Raw genomic sequence first — 20,634 nt, forward strand, 5'->3', positions numbered from 1 at the left:
CACCTCCCCTACCAGCTGGTGGTAAACATGTACCTCCCTGAGATCTGCCTCTACCCTTAACTGGGGGCGCTGCTACTTTAATAAGGGCTTGATAACTCTGTTGTGGACACCTCTTCCTGTATACTGGATAATATCTCTGAAGATAATCTGGACTACCATACTTATAACAAGACTTAGGAGCCATCAACTATCGAGAAGGACCTGAATATTCAGTATGGCCACCACGACCTGAAAACCGCTGAGATGAATCCTGTCCCGAACCATAAGAACTCCAACCTGAATATCCACCCTCTGTTGTCTTCATCACTGCCTGAACTGGCTTACCATGTTGAGGGCGAAAATCTCTTCTGGAAGAACCCCTACCTCCAGATGAGGTACTACTGAATCGACCTGAAGTACGGGACCTATTGTCCCTCAAATCCCCATACTCCTGACGATGCATTAACTCAAACTCCTTTGTCGATTCAACTACCCTCAAAAGAGAAGCCCCAAATTGGGCTACAACAAACAAGAACTCTCTGATCCTAAGTGTCAAACCCCTCATAAACCTTCTGATCATCTCAACCTCGTCTGATAAGATCACCATAGCATAACGGGCTAAGGCATAAAATAGTCTCTCGTACTCAGCCACAGAAATGCCCTCCTGCGTTAAATTCTCAAACTGATGCCTACGCTCCTCCTTCAAGCTACGAGAAGCGAATCTATCAAGGAAGGCTTGTGCAAATATAGCCCAAGTCATCAGTAGAGGTGTGCATCGGTCGGTTCGGTTTGGTTTTACATGTTATTAGTTCGGTTTATCGGTTTTCGGTTTTTAAATATGTAAAACCAATAACCAACCAATAAGATATTTTTTTATCAGTTTCGGTTTATCGATTTTTGGTCCTTAACGGTTCAGTTTTCGATTTAACCAATAAGAAAATGCTTATAAAATAGAAATAGTAACAACTAACATAAAAAAATAAAATCTTAATTACCGCCAAAACCTACGCAATGCATTTTAGTTTACAAGAATTTTCAAACCTGAACTGAATGTTAGTTAGGAAAAAAATTGAATCCTAATTGTTGGAACCTATAAATGCTTCAAGCTTTTTATTACTATAATAGCCGAACTTTATATTGTGTCTTTGTTGCCCTGATTAGGTTAATACTTTGTGAATCACTGAATTATGAATTAGTAGTGCATATAATCTATATACATGCACATATCTCTCTCTCTATATATAGAGAGATATTTAAATATATAACATAAATAGGGATAAAACAATAACTTAGTATATCCTTATTGGATTATCGGTTTAACCGATAACCCAATAAGCTAAAACCGATACCGAACCGTTTACCCAATAAAATTTCTTATAAAATCAATAAAGATCGTTAACCCGATAACCCAATACCAATAACCCAATAACATTTTTATCGGTTTAGTTTATCGGTCGGTTCGGTTTTTGCACAGCCCTAGTCATCAGTGGAGAAGCTACTGGCCTGGTGTCAATATAAGAGCGCCACCATTGCTTGGCAGGACCACGCATTTGTAAGGCAGTATAAGTAACCCAATGGGAGTCAACCAATCCCACACTCTGAAGTTTCTTGTGGCAACTGACCAGAAACTCATAGGCATCCTCACGCAGATCATCTTGAAACTATGGTGGGTCCATCTTCCTAAACCTCTCAAACTATTGCTGCTCCTCATCAGACATAACTGCCATAACTCCACCGGTAGCTCCAACCCCTAGTAAAGGCATACCATTATACCTCGGTGCTGGCTGAACCATGGACCCTAATAAATCAAATAGGCTGTTTATCTGGGGTCTGCGTCCCCACCCTAACAAGTGAAACCTGCGGAGTACCAAGTGATACGCCCTCCTGAACTATAATCTCCAAAACACCCAATATTTTATCCAAGGTATTCTAAAGAAGTGATGCAACAACAAACCCTGGTGGTGCCTGACTTAGGCCCACATCATCAGCTAAACCTGAACACCATCATCACCTGCCTCAAACTTAACCTCAAAAGACCTTGCCCTACCAGGAACCTGAGCAGCTCCTCGAGCTCTCTCTCTACCACGATCTCTGCCTCTACCGCATCTTCTACCCCATCCAGGTATCCCCCATCAAGTAATCGGCTCGGGGGCTAATGAGGGCTTCTAACCACGATCTCGAGGTGCACGAGTCCTTACCATTTATGAGAAAATAAGATAAGAATTTCAGCATTTAAAGTTAAAAGATTAATATTGCACGATAAGAGAGAGAATAAAATGAATGTTTCCTAAACTCCTATAGCCTCTCGAAGATAAGTAACAAACATCTCTGTACTGATCCACGAGACTTTACTAGACTCGACTTGTATTAGTGAGACCAATGAACCTGAGGCTCTGATACCCTCTGTCATGGCCCAAATTTGGGACCGTGATGACACCTATCCCATCCTCCGTGATAGGTAAGCCAGATACCCATTTCAAGAACAACATCCAAACTCATATAAGCGGAAGACAATAAGAACATAACCAATCCATCTCTTAAGTAGATTAATAGGCTAGTAAATTTAAAGCATAGATAATCTCAAGTCTAAAAGTCACTAATACAAGCCACAAAATGCAAAATCAGAGAGAGTTTGAGTATCCCAAAATGCGAAAAAATGCATAAAAATGGGGTTGAAGGAGATTTCTGTAGTTTTTAAAGCCAATAGTAGCTACCTCAAATCTCCAATGATGCTAGCAAAGAAGAAACCACGGGAGTCAATATCTGGAGGTCCTCGGATCTGTACTTGCACGTAAGGTGCAGAAAAAGCAAGGGTGAGTACAGAACTACGTGTACTTAACAAGCATTGTCGATCGACCCTAATTCAAAGAAGTGACGAGTGACACTACATCAATTATCCAAAACAAACATGCAATCTGCACTCAGGAAAGCCACCCTAATCTAACTCAAAAGTCAAGTTTAACAGTCATAATGATATCATAAGACAATCCACGAAGTTCTCAATCCAGTGAAACAAGTAAAACATATACAATAAGTACAAGGTCAACAAATGCACCTTAGCCAATCTGAACAGAATGAATTAATGTAATGTGATAAAGATACATATACTGTGCAGGTGTGCACTCCGATCTAAATAAATATATTATGCAGGCGTGCACTCCGATCCTAATAAGTATATTATGCAGGCATGTACTTCGATCCCAATAAATTTATTGTTTAAGTGTGCACTCTGATCCTAATAAATATAATGTATAGGCTTGCACTCTGATCCCAATAAATATACTGTGCAGGCGTGCACTCCGATCTCAATAAATATATATATAATATTGTGTTGGCGTGCACTCCGGTTTCATGTGAAATGCAATGCATGATGTGCAACTCCGACCCCAAATCATCAATAAAGTCAAGCAAAGCACTTCGTGTCTTAAACCAGATCAGAAATCAATTTCAAAGTCAACTCAAATATACAAGTGAGAGTATTCTCAATAGCTAGCTTTTTCAATAATTTATTTACCATAACAATCAGTCCATCGAGCTAGCAAATAGGGAAACATAATTCAAAACATATAATTAACTTATTTTATCCCTTCAAACAACACCACTAGCCCCATAGATACTCGTCACAATCACCTATACGGGACCCCCATTTTCCATTACTCCCATTATACAAAACTAACAAATAAACACTTTGAAAAAGAATCTAAGAAAAGTCTCAACTTGCCTCGAGAGAAGCCCCAAACGTCAATTAACAAATTTGCCCTTCCACAAAGGTCTCTAAACGATCAAAATTTGTTCAAATATATAATCTATATAAGAGTACGAATCTAAAGATACTCATTTATAAATTCTTACTCTAAAAGTCCTAAACCTAAACCTCAATTTTCCTAATTCCAAATTATGAGTAGATTACAAAAAATAAATATATTTATAGTTAACTATAACTTAGAGGTCTGCATAATAACATAACATTTACCATCTTTCAGTAGTATGCTGACAAATACAATGAAGAAATTGAGGGTTAGAAAATCAAACATCTACCAATCTAGGCATGCAATCGAATCAAGTTAGATGAACATCAATCATATTCTCCCAATAGGCAAATCGGTTTGTTCTCTAGTTTAATATACATCTCAATATTTATAGAAATATTTCTTTAATAAAGTCCTATTTTAGAAGTATTTTTCTAATTGAATAGTAAAAAGAAAAATATTAATTAATTCTCCTACCATATATTTTAGAAAGTCTAGTAGAAAGGAAATTTTTAATTAATTCTCTCACCATATATTTTTGGAGTCCCATATATTTTAGGAAGTCTAATTAATATAATAAAAAATAATTAAATAATAAATTTAAAAAATAGTGAAAAGACAATTTTGTCTAAAGAAATGTGTTTTAATGAAGGACAAAAAGTTCAAATCACTTTTCCAAGGTTCTTCACACTTTTAATATATTATAGATTATAGATATAGATATAGATATTGTCAACTCTTCCTACTTAAAATTTATTCTTATGCATAGGTCTTAAGAGTTAAAAAAATATCAATTTGGCCCATTACTATAAAATGGTGTCTAAAAATTACGAGATTGGTTAAAATAGGATAAATTTATAAAATAAATTTGTAGCGTAGTTACAGCCAACCTCCCCCCCCCCCCCCCCAACACAAAAAATTATTTTTTTTCTTACCCACCCTCCCCCCTACCCCTCTCCCACCACCTATTAGCCCCCTCCCCCATCCAAAAAATAATAATAATTTATTTTTAATAAAAATCAATTTTTTTTCTTATCCTGTCCTTACTACCTATTTCGACAACCTTAACCCCCACCTACCAACCCTCTCCCCCCAAAAAATATTTTTATTAATTTGCTTTTTTAAAAAAATTGAAAATTTTTCCTTATCCCACCCTTCTTATCCTATCGGTTCTCATTATTTTTGTTAAACATATACAAATAGTTTTAGAAAATATATACTTACCCAATTCACATAACGAACACAAGAATATGCATAAGAAATAACTTATTTTTTTTAGAAAATATTTTTCCTCCTTCATATCGAACACACTCGGAAAAAAGTATTTTTTAAGGTCAAAAATAATTTTCTAAAATATATTTTTACTATTTAACTAAAAACTAAAATATATTTTCTGAAAAATATGTTTTTCCAACGAAATACTACAAAATATTTTCCATGTCTTAAGGGCCCGTTTGACCATAAAATTTTTTCCCTTTTTTCTGGATTTTTTTTCACTTTTTTTATTTTTTCAAAAATTGTGGTGTTTGGCCATGAAAATTCAAAAAATTATCCCAGAGTTGGATTCCAAAAAGTGAAAACAACTTTTTGTTATTTTCACAATTTTTTACTCCCATTTTCAACTTTTATTGTTATTATATATAACTCAATCTTTAAATTTTTACACAAACACCTCTTATAACTACAACCAACCACCAAGAAAAAAAATATTATTTATTTTCTATGGTACAACATCATTTTTAATTGTTACAGATATTCTAATCTCTTCTTCTTCTTTTAACTAAAATCTTCTAACGTGAAGTAAAAAATAATAAATGACAATCTACGGCGGAAATATATCAACTTTATTTTGAATGAACTATATTATAGAAATATAAGACCTAATACATTATGTTATTTAAAAGTGAGAAATTTAATATTTTTTTCTTGCCATTCTAATTTTCTAGTATATGTCATATAATGGCTATTATGATTTTAATAAATTATTAAAACGTGGTCAATAAAGTCGCATATCAAACATAACGTACCGATCCATATTTACGATACAATAATATTCAAGGAAAATCAATATTATCAATAAAGAAAAAACAAAAAATTAGCGCTAATCTATTCAGAAATAATTCATTCGTAAATTTTTAAAAAAAGATCAAATTCAATAAAATAATTAATTCAAGTGAAAGTAATTAAAAAATTTTATCAACAAATTTAAGAATATATAAAATATATTTATATCTATCAATCATATTTATCAAAATATATTTACTCTATTCAATCGATTATGGTTAGATAAACTTATTTAACTCGTGCTTGTAATATTTTTATTCAAATTTTAGAAGAATAACAATCATAATAATTAATTTGTTGTTAATTATTTTATCAATTGAAAACATGAATTATTTTCTCAACATTTGGTTGTATGTTAGTAGGTAAATTAGTTGTTGAGTGATTTTGATAATTTTTAAAAGTTGAGAGCATAAAGTTATATTTAAAAAATATTTTTCAAAAGTTAAAAAAAAAAATAATTTAAAAAGAAATGTTCAACTCCAACTCCAACTTCATCTCCAACTCCAATTTCAACTCGGAAGAAAAAAGTAATTGTCAAACAGCTACTACTAAATGTCTCTAACGCAAACACACCCAAAGCGTTAACTCTCACGCGCACACTCCCAAAGCCTTAAATGTCTCTCACGCAAAACTTATGATAAGTTGGGAATTGGAGCCAAACGCTGTCATCAATGGCGGGAAAAAGAATCCCTAAAATCTCCACTATTTACACTCTTAATAAATGCTAACCATAATCACCTCCAGCTTCTTCAAAATTCCATTCAAACCCAACAATTTAAACCCTAGATTTGCGCTACTATTCAATTCTCCAATGGCTTCTTCTACAAAAATCACAGTAGAGTACGCGAAATCCGGTCGATCGGCATGTAAGAAATGCGACGAAAAGATTCCGGCGAAATCGGTGAGGCTTGGATTAGTGTCGAAACATCCTCAAGGTTTTGACCAAACGAAATGGCATCATCTCGATTGTTTTCCGTTTAGTTCTGATTTTGTTTCCTCTGTGGAAAATGTCACTGGATTCTCATTGCTCGAGGTATATATATGTTTCTAGAATTTGGACTAAATTTAAGCTCCTTTTGCAATTTGCATGCGGAGTATTTCATGTATTCGAGTTACAAGTTGTGCGAGTTTCGTATCTGAAGTATCTCAGTTTTTGAGTTTTATGTTCGAATTATCAGGTGTGCTCTTTGTAAAATAGACCTCAACTATGATTTGTTCCCGTTCCCTACTTGAACGATGGTGATATTTCAGGCAGGAAAAGGGGAGAACTGGTAGTTGAGGTTTGTTTTGAGAAATAGTTGGTGATAGTTCGGGTAGGAAATTTGCAAGCGTTATAGTTCAGGTATGGCATTCGAAGAAAATGAGATACTTTAGGTATGTTTCAGGCAGGAAATTTGGACTAATTGTAAGCACAATTTGCAATTTGCATGTGCAATTTGAATGGTCAAAAACACATCTCAAGTATCCTGATTTATCGAGTTTCATACATGAACTATTAGGTGTGAGTTTCCTATCTGAACTATCATCAATTGTTTATTAAAACACACCTCAATTATCAATTGTTCCCGTTTCCTACATGAATTATGATAGCTGAGGTATATTTTGATAAGTAGTTGTGATAGTTCAGATAAGAAATTTGCACACGTGATAGTTCGAAAAATTGGAACACTTTTTTTTCTTTTTTTTGATCATTAACTCTATTATTTATCTGAAAAAATTATAATATACTTTATTGCAGCTAAGCTTGTCTTTCTCATTTTATGCAGAGCAAAGATAAAGAAACATTGGAGAAATTGATTAACAAAGAGATTCCAGCTTTGCAGAAGGTGCAGTCTTCTTTAGTGTTTAAATTCCTTAGGCATTTGTAATGCAAGTATAACGCGCTTGTTATGGTAGCATAGGTAGCATCTTACTTTGTTAATACCTCAAAGTACTGTTTCCAAATTTCAACAAGGCTAAAATTGATTCCACTTAGAATCCCCCCTACTTAAAATCTCAAGAACATGAGTTTGGACAAGTTGTACTTCAATATCCTGTTCTAGTGTTCTTTAAATGAGAGACGTTTCAACTTATGTTGTCACAGACTGAGTTGCCAACTTTTTCACCTCTTGCTTTTACTTCCTGAAGTTTGAAGCTTTGCTGGACTAATTTTTCCCAATTTTATACTATTATTATGTGAGTGTTAAAGCTGAGGTACCCTGTCGAGTAGTCAGTTTATTGGAACTTCACTTGTGCTGACAATGAAACTATTAATTCACAGGTTTCCGATGCCGACTCAGACAAGATTGACAGAAAACAAAAGGAGACTTGTGCACAGGTAAAGTTAAGAGCTAGTGAATCTGTTTTTTGCTATTAACTTATTATATCTCACTAATTTCCTCCATTTGGATTGTGAACATATGAGAAGGAAGACTCGGAGCACGAACTAAGCAAGCAAAAGAGACTAAAGGTAAATATTGCAGTTTCCACTTGAAGCTTCTAACAGATGCGTTTTTACGAGTAAAAGGAAACTAGAAGCCACAGCTTGAATTTATTTTGTATCCAATGGTAAACCAGTTAATGCTGGCACTTGTCAGGTAAAACCTTAATTGCATGCACAATTCATCTAGCCAGTCCAGAATGCAAATATTCTGCAGCTAAAATTGTCTTTGTTCATGCAACAGAGAGATGGTTGTCATCTTCCCTTACAAGGTCGTTGAAGCCTTTAGGCTTTACTTGATCAGAACAATTGTCTGTACTTCTCATTTTTGGTATCCTGCACTGAAGTTGGAAACAAGATCTACTTAAACCTCTGATTAACACTGATTAAGTCTTGAAATGAAAGATGACTTCATTGATTAGTCTGCACAATTAAGTTAAGCAGTGTGGTCCCCTGTTCTTGTAGCATCTCTTTATGTTTGTCTCCTTTTCGTTTTAGTTGACTGACTCTCTAAGCATGTCTTGCATGGCAAAACTCTTTTAGCTGTCTGCCACTGAAGAGGAACCTGTGTTGGAGATAGCCTTCTCGATTTGTGATGCAACGGACACGTATAAGGTACGATATCTAGCATATGTCAAAATCAGTAATCCCGGCTACCTACATCCTAGAGCAGCAAAAATTGAATGGAAATGTTAGAACCGGGAAAGCGTTTGTAACCTGTTACTATTATTTTTCTTTATGGGTTTTGATTTGTCATAGGATGGCATTTTAACGGCAACATTTTTACAAATAGCTGCGTCCTGGTTTAGCTATTAGCTAATTAACTCACCCCTTTCCCCCTCATTTTGAAGATATGAAAATGAATTGTCTTTTTTGCTTCCATGCTACCAGTTATTTCTTGCTGCGGTTTTATATTTGTGAAAAAAAAAGGCCACCGATCAGATATTTGGCAATTTGTTTTAATGGAGAGCTATTTCTCTTCTCAGGATGCTACATTATTACCAAAATGGAGGGCGTTTCAGACGCTTATATATCTTGAGCAGGTTAGGCTTATCGAGTTTATACTTTATTAACTATTTGACGAAAATGTTGACACTCAAGTTGTATGAGGTTTTCGATTGAGTACATGAAGATAGCATTTTTCTGTAGTGGGGTAGTGGGCCAGGGTGTTGTTGATTAGGTATTCAAGATACTCTCTTTGTAGGATCCTAATATGTAAGTGTATTCTTCTTTATCTGAAGGGGAGCCTTGGAGTAACTGGTAAAGTTATTGCCATGTGACTAGGAAGTCACAGGTTCAAGCCTTGGAAACAGCCTCTGGCCGAAATGCAAGGTAAGGCTGCGTGCGATACACCCTTGTGGTGGGGCCCTTCCTCGGACATCGCGCATAGCGGTAGCTTTAGTGCACTGGGCTGCCCTTTTATTCTTCTTTATCTCAACAGCTGCAAATTTCTGACATCACTCTCATTCTACACTTAAAAGTTTTCCTTCTCCAATTTTATGTGACATCTTTTTGACATATTGTTGAACCTTTTCATTCTTCGAATTTTTATTTTAACTACTACTTGGTCAATGACTCAATGATGATAGGGAAAAGGCTCAAATATGCCATTGAACTATAAAAAATGACTCATTTATGCCATCAGTTAAAAGTTAAAAGTTTGCCTCGTTCATGCCATCATCGTTACAAAATCAGCTCATCCATGCCATTATTTTTTAACGGTGGGTTTCTAAAACAGCTTTGCCATGTGGCCTTTTAGTAGAGGTCCATGTCATTAATTAAAATAAGAGAAAAGACTCAAATATGTCATTGAACTATCAGAAATGACTCATTTATGCCATTAGTTAAAAGTTCGGCTCATTCGTGTCATCGCCTTATAAAACCAGCTCATCCATGCGATTACTTTTTGACGTTGGGTTTTCAAAAACAGTTTTGTCATGTGGCCTTTTATTAGAGGTCCATGTCATTAATTAAAATTAATCTATATTAATTTCAAAATATCTGAAATTAGTTAGTATCCGGATTATTTGTTCCATTGGTTATACCATAATGATGGAATAAGTTATCCCATATAAATGGCGTAATAATTGGGATAGGGGACTTCTTTTAAGCCGTTATTTGAAAATGATTGTTCAACAATGTATGTTCCCTTGATTCGTGATGGGAGAATGGAGAAAGTTCTATTGGTACGCCTCCTTTTTCTTACTTGCCCCAATCATTCATTGGTTTCTTTTCTTACAACTTCGGAGTATATATTGGAGTCACTAGAATTACAACTAATCAGTTACTGTAGGATAGAACTTTTGGGGCTTCTATTAAGCGTAACATTTATAATGATTTAGAATCAACAAGAAACGGCCTAAGGATATACACTACTCACTATTTTTTCTGATCAGAAAAATAGTTGTTGTAGAAAAAAAAAATACTTTAATGGATGTGGGTCGGGTTATGTTAAATGGATCGGTTTTTTTTAATGGGTCTAAGATATTTTGAAATTAATATTGATTTATTTTAATTAATGACTTGTACCTCTAATAAAAGGCCACATGGCAAAGCTATTTTTGAAAATCCACCGTTAAAAAGTAATCGCATGGATGAGCTGATGTTATAACAGCGATGACACGAATGAGCGGAACTTTTAACTAATGGCATAAATGAGTCATTTCTGATAGTTCAATGGCATATTTGAGCCTTTTCCCTTCAATTTTTTTTGCCTCATTTAATTAATGACGTGGATGAATCATTGTTGACCACGTTTACAAAATGGTTTTGCCAAAAACCACCAAACTAGTCTGTTAAAAAAATGCTATGAATGAGCCTTTTTTGTAACAACAATGGCATGAATGAACCAAACTTTAAACGGATAGCAAAGGTGAGCTTTTTCTCACAGTTGGAGCCTTTTCCTATGATGATATAATAATCCATTCATACTTCTTTTAATTATTGTGCTAGTCTAAATTGTATGGCCTTTAATTGGATAGAACAGTATCAGATACAAGCCAATAATGATATAATAATCCATTCATAATTCTTTTAATTATAGTGCTAGTCTAAATTGTATGACCTCTGATGGGATGGAATAGTATCAGATGAAGAGCCAGATGCATGGCATGGAGGCTATTATTCTAGCACTGGTTGGGCATGTGATTTTTAAAAGATCTTGCATTTTACCTAATGTACATCTTTCGGTTTTTAGGATGAGGGGCTTCATGCTTCAAGTAAAATTGCTGCCTTTGATTTTGATGGTTGTCTTGCAAATACATCTGTGAGAAGGTATGGTTTCTTCCTGTGTTTCATATTATCTAAAACTCTTCTTGAGATGAGAGTGTGTATATGATAATCCTTGCAACTAAAATAATGTGTGACTGGCTATGTTGTGTGGACTCATCAAAAATGTCAATGGATGCGTGTCGGATTCGCCAAAATTAGTGTATTTTTGAAGAATCCGACATGGGTGCGGTATCAAAATGAAGCGTCTGCGTAACTTAGGTGACTTGAGCTTAAACTAACTCTATAATGTATAAAATCACAGGATTTAATAGAAAAGAATCGTCATGTTTTAAATAAGTCTAAACAATTGTTATTTGCCCCAAAGTGGTGGCTGTGTTACAATGAAGCGTCCTAGATATACATCCAACTATCTGTACATACGGGTAGTCTTACCCCAAAATAACCAAAAAAAGATCCCTTAATTCTCCACTAGGGCTTTTCAGCTCCTTCTTAATTGATCTAGTTTTTTTTCTTTAAGTCATCCAGAATATATGTGAAGGCACGAAGGCACTACTTCCTTGATTCATTATCTCTTCCTGGTGTTGCTTTCCTCCAAGTTGTTAAGTTCTCATTCGCCCTTTTTGGAAGCACTCAAGTAATTACAATACGAATAAATAAAATTCTATAAAGTAGACAAATCACAATGCAAAAGGGTTATTTGTGTTTCCCTTCATTTTTTGGCCTACCTTTCTTTCTCAAGTTGTAACTATGAGAGTGCATGTCAACTTGCGACTTTTTGTGACAAATTGATTTCTTTGGATCTTTGGTTTTCTAAATGATTTATGTAGGAAGACCTTTTCGTAGTAGCCATAGCATTTTGGCATCTTCCATCCAAAATCTCATAACTATAGATTTCAGTGAGGAATTTCTCCATGTCTTCCATTTCCCTTTTTAAACTGTTAGGTGTATGTTAAAACAAAAAAAGGGACTCGGAGATGCACTTATTTCTTCAATAGTTCTATTTACACCAAACACATAACACTTTCTTTACATCATTTAGTGTCTCGGTGACTTTTCAAAAAGAAAAATACTTCGTGTCTGGTGAATACTAAGTTTAACATCCTCTGTGTGTGTGAGAGAGAGAGAGAGATAGATAGAGTTTTTGGTGTGGACTGTATACCAATGCCATAAACATTCTGGAATTAGAGTACAACAACAACAACATACCCAGTATATTCCCACATAGTGGGGTCTGGGGAGGGTAGAGTGTACGCAGTCCATACCACTACCTCTAAAGAGGTAGAGAGGCTGTTTCCGATAGACCCCCAGCTCAAGTTAGAAGACAGATACAAAAGCATGAAAATCCTAGAACACAATAAAATAACAACGGTACGACATCCACAGAAAACTGTACGTTGCCAAACACAAGACCCCAAAGTCCACCTAAATATTGACAACGCCTTAACCACACCCTTAACCCTCTATCCTAATGCTATTCCTCCATATCTTCCTATCCAGGGTTATGTCCTCAGTCAACTGTAATTCTTCGGCTTACCTCTACCCCGCTTGAAGTCATCCAAAGCCAACCGCTCACACCTATGAACTGGGGCATCTGTGCCCCTCCTCATCACATGACCAAACCATCTCAACCTCACATCCCGCATCTTTTCCTCCATTGACACCACTCCCACCTTCTTCCGAATAATATCATTCCTAACCTTGTCAACCCTAGTGAATCCACACATCCAACGCAACATCCTCATTTCCGCCACCTTCAGCTTTTGGATATGAGAATTCTTAATCGGCCAACACTCCGCTCCATACAACATAGCAGGCCGGACTGCAACTCTAAAGAATTTGCCTTTCAGCTTGAGGGGCACCTTCTTATCGCGTAGAATTCCTAAAGCGAGCCTTCATTTTAACTTACCAGCCCCAATACGGTGGGAGACATCCTCATCTATCTCTCCGTTTCCCTGAAACGTAGACCCGAGATACTTAAAACTCTCCCTCTTACAAACCGTTTGGGAATCCAACTTCACTAACACCTTTTGCTCTTGCCTCGAGTCACTAAACTTGCACTCCAAGTACTCCGTCTTGGTCCTACTCAATCTGAAACCTTTAGACTCCAGGGCTTGCCTCCAAACCTCCAGTTTATCATTAACCCCTTGTCGTGACTCATCAATCAAAACTATATCATCTGCGAAAAGCATACACCAAGGCACCTCACATTGTATTTTTCGCGTCAACACATCCATCACCAAAGCGAATAAAAACGGACTAAGAGTTGATCCCTGGTGCAACCCTGTCAAGACCGGGAAATGCTCAGAATCTCCTCCCACTATCCTTACCCGAGTCTTCGCCCCCTCATACATGTCCTTAATCGCTCTGATGTACGCCACCGGAACTCCTCTCGCCTCCATGCATCTCCAAAGAACCTCCCTAGGGACCTTGTCATACGCCTTTTCCAAGTCAATAAACACCAAGTGATGATCCCTCTTCCTCTTTCTATACTGCTCTGTCAGTCTCTGCACAAGGTGAATTGCCTCAGTCGTGGAGTGACCAGGCATAAAACCAAACTGATTCTCTGAGATAGACACAATTTTCCTCAACCTCCGCTTCACCACCCTCTCCTAAATCTTCATCGTGTGACTCAACAACTTAATACCCCGATAGTTGTTGCAACTTTGAATGTCATCCTTGTTCTTATAAACAGGGATCATCGTGCTCTATCTCCACGCCTCGGACATCTTTGTTGACTTGAAAAAATTGTTAAATAAGTTGGTCAGCCACTTCAACCCTGACCCGCCAGAGAACTTTAAAAAATCTACCGGTATCTCGTCGAGCCCTATCGCCCTGCCTCTCTGCATCTTGCGAATGGCTTCACTGACCTCATCTATCTTAAAACGCTGACAAAAATCAAAGTCGCGACCCTCCTCGGAATGCTCCAACTTCCCTAATACAACACCTCTATCCCCTCATCATTCAAGTGCCTATGAAAATAGGACTGCCATCTTTTCTTAATGAGGTTGTCCTCCACCAAAACTCAGCCATCTTCCCCCTTAATGCATTTCACCTGGTCGAGATCACGACCCTTCCGCTGCCTAACCTTGGCAAGTCTAAACATCCTCTTCTCCTCGCCTTTCTCCTCTAACCCCTTATACAAACTTTCAAAAGTTGTTGTCTTAGCAGCCATGACTGCTAACTTAGCCTCCTTTTTTGGTAACTTGTACTCCTCTCTACTCACCCGCTTCTCTTCTTCATCCTTATTCTCAATCAACTTAATGTAAGCTGCCTTCTTCGTCTCGACCTTCTTCTTAACCTCCTCATTTCACCACCAATCCCCCCGATACCGGCCAGAACTGCCCCTCGAAACACCCAGCACCTCTCGCCCTGATGTAACCAGCAGCCCTATCCCACATACTATCCACGTCCCCTCTGTACTCCCACACTCCTATCCCCTCCATCTTCGCCCCAATCTCCAAAGCATTAACCGGAGTCTGGCTGCCCCACCTAACAGTAGGCCGACCCTTCCCACCCCGCCTCATCCTGCCTTTTTGGATAACCAAGTCCATCACCAGTAGTCTAGTCTATGCTGGGTCGCAAGGTTCTCACTCGGGATTACCTTACAATCCTTACACAAAGCTCTATCCCCATTCCTAAGCAGCAAAAAGTCGATCTGAGTCTTGGCTATCTTACTGCGGAAAGTGACCAAATGCTCTTCTTCGGAAAGCTGGAATTCACTACCACCAACCCAAAGGCCCTCGCAAAATTCGAAAGAGTAGCTCCCTCAGCATTCCTAACCCCGAACCCAAAGCCTCCATGCACATCATCGTACCCTAACGGCAAAGACCCGATGTGCCTATTGAAATCACATCGGGTATTTTTAAATATTCTGGACTTGGATAGGTATTTTTAAATATTCTGAAGTTAAATAAATGTTTTTAAAGTCAAACTTCTCTTTTTGATCTGACGGAGTTCCATTTTTCTCAGAGTTGGTGCAGATGCGTGGTCTCTGATGTATCCTTCAATCCCAGCGAAGCTGCAGAGCTTGTACTTTGATGGCTATAAGCTAGTGGGCATCCTTTTTCTAGTGTCTTAATAACATGTTTAATTCATATGCTGCAGTTTATTAAGTCACTTGGAGGATTTGAAGTTTGTTTGACAAGTTCGTCGCGTTATCTGCAAATCAGCCATCTTATTTTTATTAATGCATGCAGGTGATTTTTACTAATGAATCCAACATTGAGCGCTGGAAGAAAAGTAGGCAGGCAGCTGTAGACTCAAAAATTGGACGACTTGAACAATTTATTAAAGTTGTTGGTGTTCCAATTCAGGTGGTTGGATCTGTTTGCGTGTCTAAATTTTTTAATCTAGTTAGTGTTTCTTCTTAGATGTTATAAAAGGTTAATTCTCTTTCAAAAAAGTAGGTGATATGTTGCTTATTAGTGCCTGATTCTTCTGCAACCCCCTACCCCCTGAAGAGGAGGAGGAAATGAGGAAAAAGGAAGGCTCTCTCAGATTAGTCTCTTTTTAGCTTTTATTTATTGTTTGTGATGGATTGTGGATGGGATTGGGGGGGGGGGGGGGTTCCTTCAGAAGTGATGAAAATTGCAGAGAGAAAATAATCTACTAGAATTCTCTGTAAATATATTGTAATAGTTCTCATATCTCTGTTATGCAGGTCTTCATTGCTTGTGGCTTGAGTCAGATCAAGCCAGAAGATCCCTTTCGCAAGCCTAAGACCGGGATGTGGAATATTATGAAACAACAGTTCAATTCTGGTGTTCCCATAGACATGGATGAGTTATTTCCTCTTCCTTGGTCTATAGCCCAATTTTAAAGTTAGTACTTTCTAATTCATGACAAATCTGATAGAACTTTGCTTATTGTTATACTAGATCTTTCTTTGTCGGTGATGCTGCTGGCAGAAAAGGCGACCACAGTGATGCTGATATTAGATTTGCACAGGTACCTATATTCTGTTGACATTAGATGATGATTATTGTTGCATGGCTGTTTTCAACTTTGCTTTATATGCTAACTTGTGTCACATCCCTAACTGTCTCAGACTGACTGCTCTGCTGGTATGCATGGTGCTTGTGAAACCTTTGCACATTTGAAATTATGAGTTCAAAAATTAATATTTATTGACATTTTTGTGTTTTTTTTTTACATTATCTCACGAAAATGATGGGTTCAATTGCACCCCTATCACTTGTATGATGCATCTGCCACTGTCTGCTGTTATTTAGGGTGTTTGGATATGGTCCAGAAACTATCTTTCTCTTGAAATGGCTAACCATACCATAATGTTTTTGAATTAATACTCAGTTGCACACAGTTGATTTATCTTCTTTCTAAAAGGAAAAGAAGTGCTAGTCCCCCCTCCCCTTCTTCCGTCTTTGATGGTACACCTTCAATGCATGCAAAAACCGGAGTATAATATGTGTTCCATTGTTTTGTGGTTGCAGGCCATTGGATTAAAATTTTATGTACCGGAGGAAATCTTTGGGAAGGAAAATTGACAATGAGCCTTTTGTTGTGTAACATCTACTGCAGTGGAAAGAAACAATCTGAGCTGTAGTAGAGAACATGCGTAGAATTCTTTACCCTGCAAAGGGGTTGACAATTGTGTAAATAACTCTGTATTATCTACCTTTGATTGCTCTGCAGGAGTAAGATTCTTCTCAACTTAAATTATCTTCTATTTTCTGCAATCCAATACCTCAGTCCTTTATGCTTTGGAGACGGACGAAAGTTTGCATGAAACTATTTATTCTACGAAATTACAAAAAGCTGTATTTTCTGAAAGTTGTTGGCAATTTCTTGATAGTACAAAACGAACAATTCGGTTTGAAGTTTCGATTTTTTGTGGTTGGTGATGAAAAAAATTGTGAAGTATATTGACATGGGGATAATAAAAATAAGAAAAAATTGCTTAAGTATTTCATTAACCCTTTACAAGTCCAGTGTTTAGCTTAGACGTGGGGATTTGTAAAGGGTTAGCTCCAAATCCAACTTTTTGCTTTTGCATAATTTCCAACTCTTTACAATGACATTTCATTTACATGACACGATTAATTCCGTAGTGAATTTGCACCACACTTTTTGAGATAATAACTAGTACTTCTACACTTTGGTATCAATACATAGCAATATTTCTTTATGAGAATGCAGAGTCCGCTTTCTCCCTCAAATGAAATTATACAAGAAACTAACTTGGCTCCTGAGACAACATTTTTTCTGCAGTATGATATGCAGTATAGCACAATAAATCTTTGCATCTATAATCCTACCCAATTGCAAAAGCTGGTAACTACCTCACTTCTTCCGACCAATCTCGCCTTCTAGCATTGCAGGATCTGGAAACTACCTCATTTCTTCTGACCAATCTCGCCTTCTAGTATAGCATGTCTGGTCAAAACAATTTCCTTTACTAGATTCTTGTAAGTGAATGGTCTGACTGCAGCTCTCATGAACAATTCAGGTGGCGCTTTACCTTTCTTAAGTCTCCTTCTAAAAGGACCAAATCCAAGATTCTCCCACTCTTTTGGACTAACTTTAGCTCTAACACCTCTCATTGCCAACTCATCTCCATCATCTCCCTTTGCTTCTTTTCCCTTCCCATCCATTTTATTCATATGCTTCTCATAGAACTTCGTAGACGTCTCCATATATTTCTTGGCAAACTTCTCCATCGCTTCGTTGCTACTCAATGCCTTCTTAAATTCATCATCCCAGAATGTAGCATCCTCTTCTTGACCTGAGTCGTCATCCTCCTTGATACCCAGCTCATCATCTTCATCTCCTCCTGCATCCAAATCCACATCGTATTGATCCTCATTGTCATCTTCACCATCCTCCTCGTCCTCAATCCAGTCCACAATCTCGGTCTCTCCCTTGTTATTTCTGCCATAATCATCATCATCCGGTGCATCACAACCCATCTCCATTTCCTCCAACTTCGCCTTCCACTCCTTCGTATAAGGATGCAACAAAGGCACAGGATGATTATCCAACAAGAACCCCAAACACTTCGACTTCTTCTCATCACTCAACTTCTCATACGCTTTTACCACATCATCCACAAACGCCTTAGGATTCGCTCTAACAATCTTACACAAACCACCAAAATACGTACAAAATTCCACCCTCCCATTATCATCCACCAATTCAAACAAAAAATCTTGTTCACTCCCCGGATCAAGCAAAGGCGTTAGCGTCTTAAAAAAATCATCTTGCGGCTCAAATCTACACTGATACACCGGCCTCTGAACATACACAATATCCGGTCTCATCCACGCAGCACATTGTGTGATCATCGACCTCGCTTTATTCCCAAGCCTCCCCATCAAATTCCACTTATCCAACCTCTGATTCCCACCTTCAACGACAACCTCAGACACCAAAGTCCATTGTTCCCAAGGAAACTCCGATATCCTCCATTTCGGATGCCTAACAAAAACCCAAAAATACCTAAACCCCACATTTTTATCCATTGCATCTAACCTACCCTGAAACTCCTGAGCCATTTCATGTTGCTCAATCTTCTCCCACTCTTCTTGATCCTTCACCTCACCAAACATCGACACATTTTCATCCGAAAATCGCCCTCGTACGGGCTCTCCTAGAACCACCCCACGCCACGAATACGGTCCAAACTGACCATACTTATACCAATCATACGGGTGTTTCAGATTCGGGTCATCTTTCTCCATAAACCTAACCATTCTATCATACCCTAAACCAATCATCTGTAACTCTTCTTCGGAGAACTTATCCGCGTAATTTCCATTTCCATGAGGATTCTTAAGTCTGTAAAACAAACTTTCTGCTAATTTCTTGCTTTTGCGACGTGCATTTCGCTTAGCTTGTCGTCGAAGCTCTGCTCCTCCCTCAATTCGACCACCACCACCACCACCAGAGTTCCCTTTGCTTCGGCCCGCAAATGATCGGATATCCCTCCTGTTATCGGATCGGATAATCAGAGGGTTTGGAGTTCTACAGGGATGTCGAATTGCTGGGAGTTTAAAGAATTGGGTGAGAGATGGTGAGTGTAGAGGGGAGAAGGTAGGGTTTAGGGGTTTAGTTATAGATAAGTTGTGATTCTGCATTTTTTTTTTTTGGGTCGAAAATGGGGGGAAACAGTGAGGGGTGTTGGTTTATAGGATAAAGCTTATTTAAGCATATTTATAGGATAACAAATGAAGAAGGCAGATAACATGAACAAAATTGTGTTGGTCGGATGATATATATTTCTCACTTTTAATTTAAAGAATTAAGTTCAAGTCATCAAGCGAGCAAAGTAGAAGGGAGCTCCGAGGAAGGGGTTAAGGGAAACTATCAAAAAAGTGACAATTATCATTTGTCAAGTTTCAAAGTAAAATATTGTTTTATAGGCATAACATCACTTATTTAGGAATGTAAAGAGTAGTACATATTTTATGTTTACCGTGAATTTTGTACAGTTAATTTGTAGGTGACTTAAACATACACATTATGATTTAACTTTATTTTATGTCTAATATACGAGCAATTTGATTACTAGGTGATAATGAAATGCAACAAAGTAAAGAATACAAATCTAAGTGTGTCTAGATTAAGGATGCACATTTTTGAGATTAGCTCCAAACTATCCGAGTCACTATCAAAGCAAGACAAACTATAAGTAAAATGCTTGAAGACCAAGTAAGTTGTTGTATTCAATCAGAGAAAAAATGGAGTCAGGATGCGTTTTAAAGTAAAGAGGGGCAACTATTCAAAGGTTATAATATTTGGCCTTCATCAATTAGAATTTGTCATTAGAGCCCTAAGGTACCAAAACCTATGCCATACTACTACACGATCAACCTAGTGGAGCCGATTACTATTCATGCACTTCTCAGCTTCATACGAGCTTGTCTGATATGGGTCAAAGAGACATCTTAGCACTCGAGGACGTAATGGAAGCCAAGACGTGAATACCCGAACTTGTGGGGCTGCCCGTCCAAGGGAATAAGTCTTGAAGTGTAAAGGAAACATCCTACACTCCAAAACCGTCCAAGAAGCACACTCCAAAGCCGCCCCTTTGTAAGGGCTCATTAAGGGCCTTTTGGTCCTTTTGTAATAAGTTAACCTAGCTTATAAATAGAACCTTATTAGGTCATTTCTCTTTGACTTAGATGACATATTTTGAGAGCTCAAGAGAGTGTCTTGCAAGGTGGATTCCTTGTG

General features: G+C 37.4%; 2 protein-coding genes across 2 annotated transcripts; one reads left to right on the forward strand and one right to left on the reverse strand.

The window, feature by feature from the left end:
* Window positions 1-6,372: 6,372 nt before the first annotated feature.
* LOC107878589 (polynucleotide 3'-phosphatase ZDP) lies at window positions 6,373-17,143 on the forward strand. Its single transcript, XM_016725634.2, has 12 exons — window positions 6,373-6,825; window positions 7,559-7,618; window positions 8,053-8,109; window positions 8,200-8,241; window positions 8,755-8,826; window positions 9,198-9,254; window positions 11,408-11,484; window positions 15,412-15,493; window positions 15,639-15,755; window positions 16,103-16,224; window positions 16,320-16,389; window positions 16,893-17,143. Exons 1-12 carry the CDS (start codon window positions 6,514-6,516, stop codon window positions 16,944-16,946), a joined length of 1,122 nt encoding a protein of 373 aa, XP_016581120.1. The 5' UTR covers window positions 6,373-6,513; the 3' UTR covers window positions 16,947-17,143.
* Window positions 17,144-17,342: 199 nt separating this feature from the next.
* On the reverse strand, window positions 17,343-19,718 carry LOC107878588. Its single transcript, XM_016725632.2, has one exon. The coding sequence runs from the start codon at window positions 19,533-19,535 to the stop codon at window positions 17,796-17,798; it is 1,740 nt and encodes a 579-aa protein (XP_016581118.1). The 5' UTR covers window positions 19,536-19,718; the 3' UTR covers window positions 17,343-17,795.
* Window positions 19,719-20,634: the final 916 nt, after the last annotated feature.

This window comes from Capsicum annuum, chromosome 7 (genome assembly GCF_002878395.1).
Source record: "Capsicum annuum cultivar UCD-10X-F1 chromosome 7, UCD10Xv1.1, whole genome shotgun sequence".
In the NCBI taxonomy this organism is placed as follows: Eukaryota; Viridiplantae; Streptophyta; class Magnoliopsida; order Solanales; family Solanaceae; genus Capsicum; species Capsicum annuum.

Excerpts from the sequence above, each read along its gene's own strand:
- LOC107878589 (XM_016725634.2), top strand. The coding sequence starts at position 6,514 with ATGCTAACCATAATCACCTCCAGCTTCTTCAAAATTCCATTCAAACCC. Across the intron at positions 11,485-15,411 it reads GCAAATACATCTGTGAGAAG|AGTTGGTGCAGATGCGTGGT; the intron begins GTATGGTTTCTT and ends CATTTTTCTCAG. Across the intron at positions 16,390-16,892 it reads CTGATATTAGATTTGCACAG|GCCATTGGATTAAAATTTTA; the intron begins GTACCTATATTC and ends TTGTGGTTGCAG.
- LOC107878588 (XM_016725632.2), bottom strand. The coding sequence starts at position 19,535 with ATGCAGAATCACAACTTATCTATAACTAAACCCCTAAACCCTACCTTC.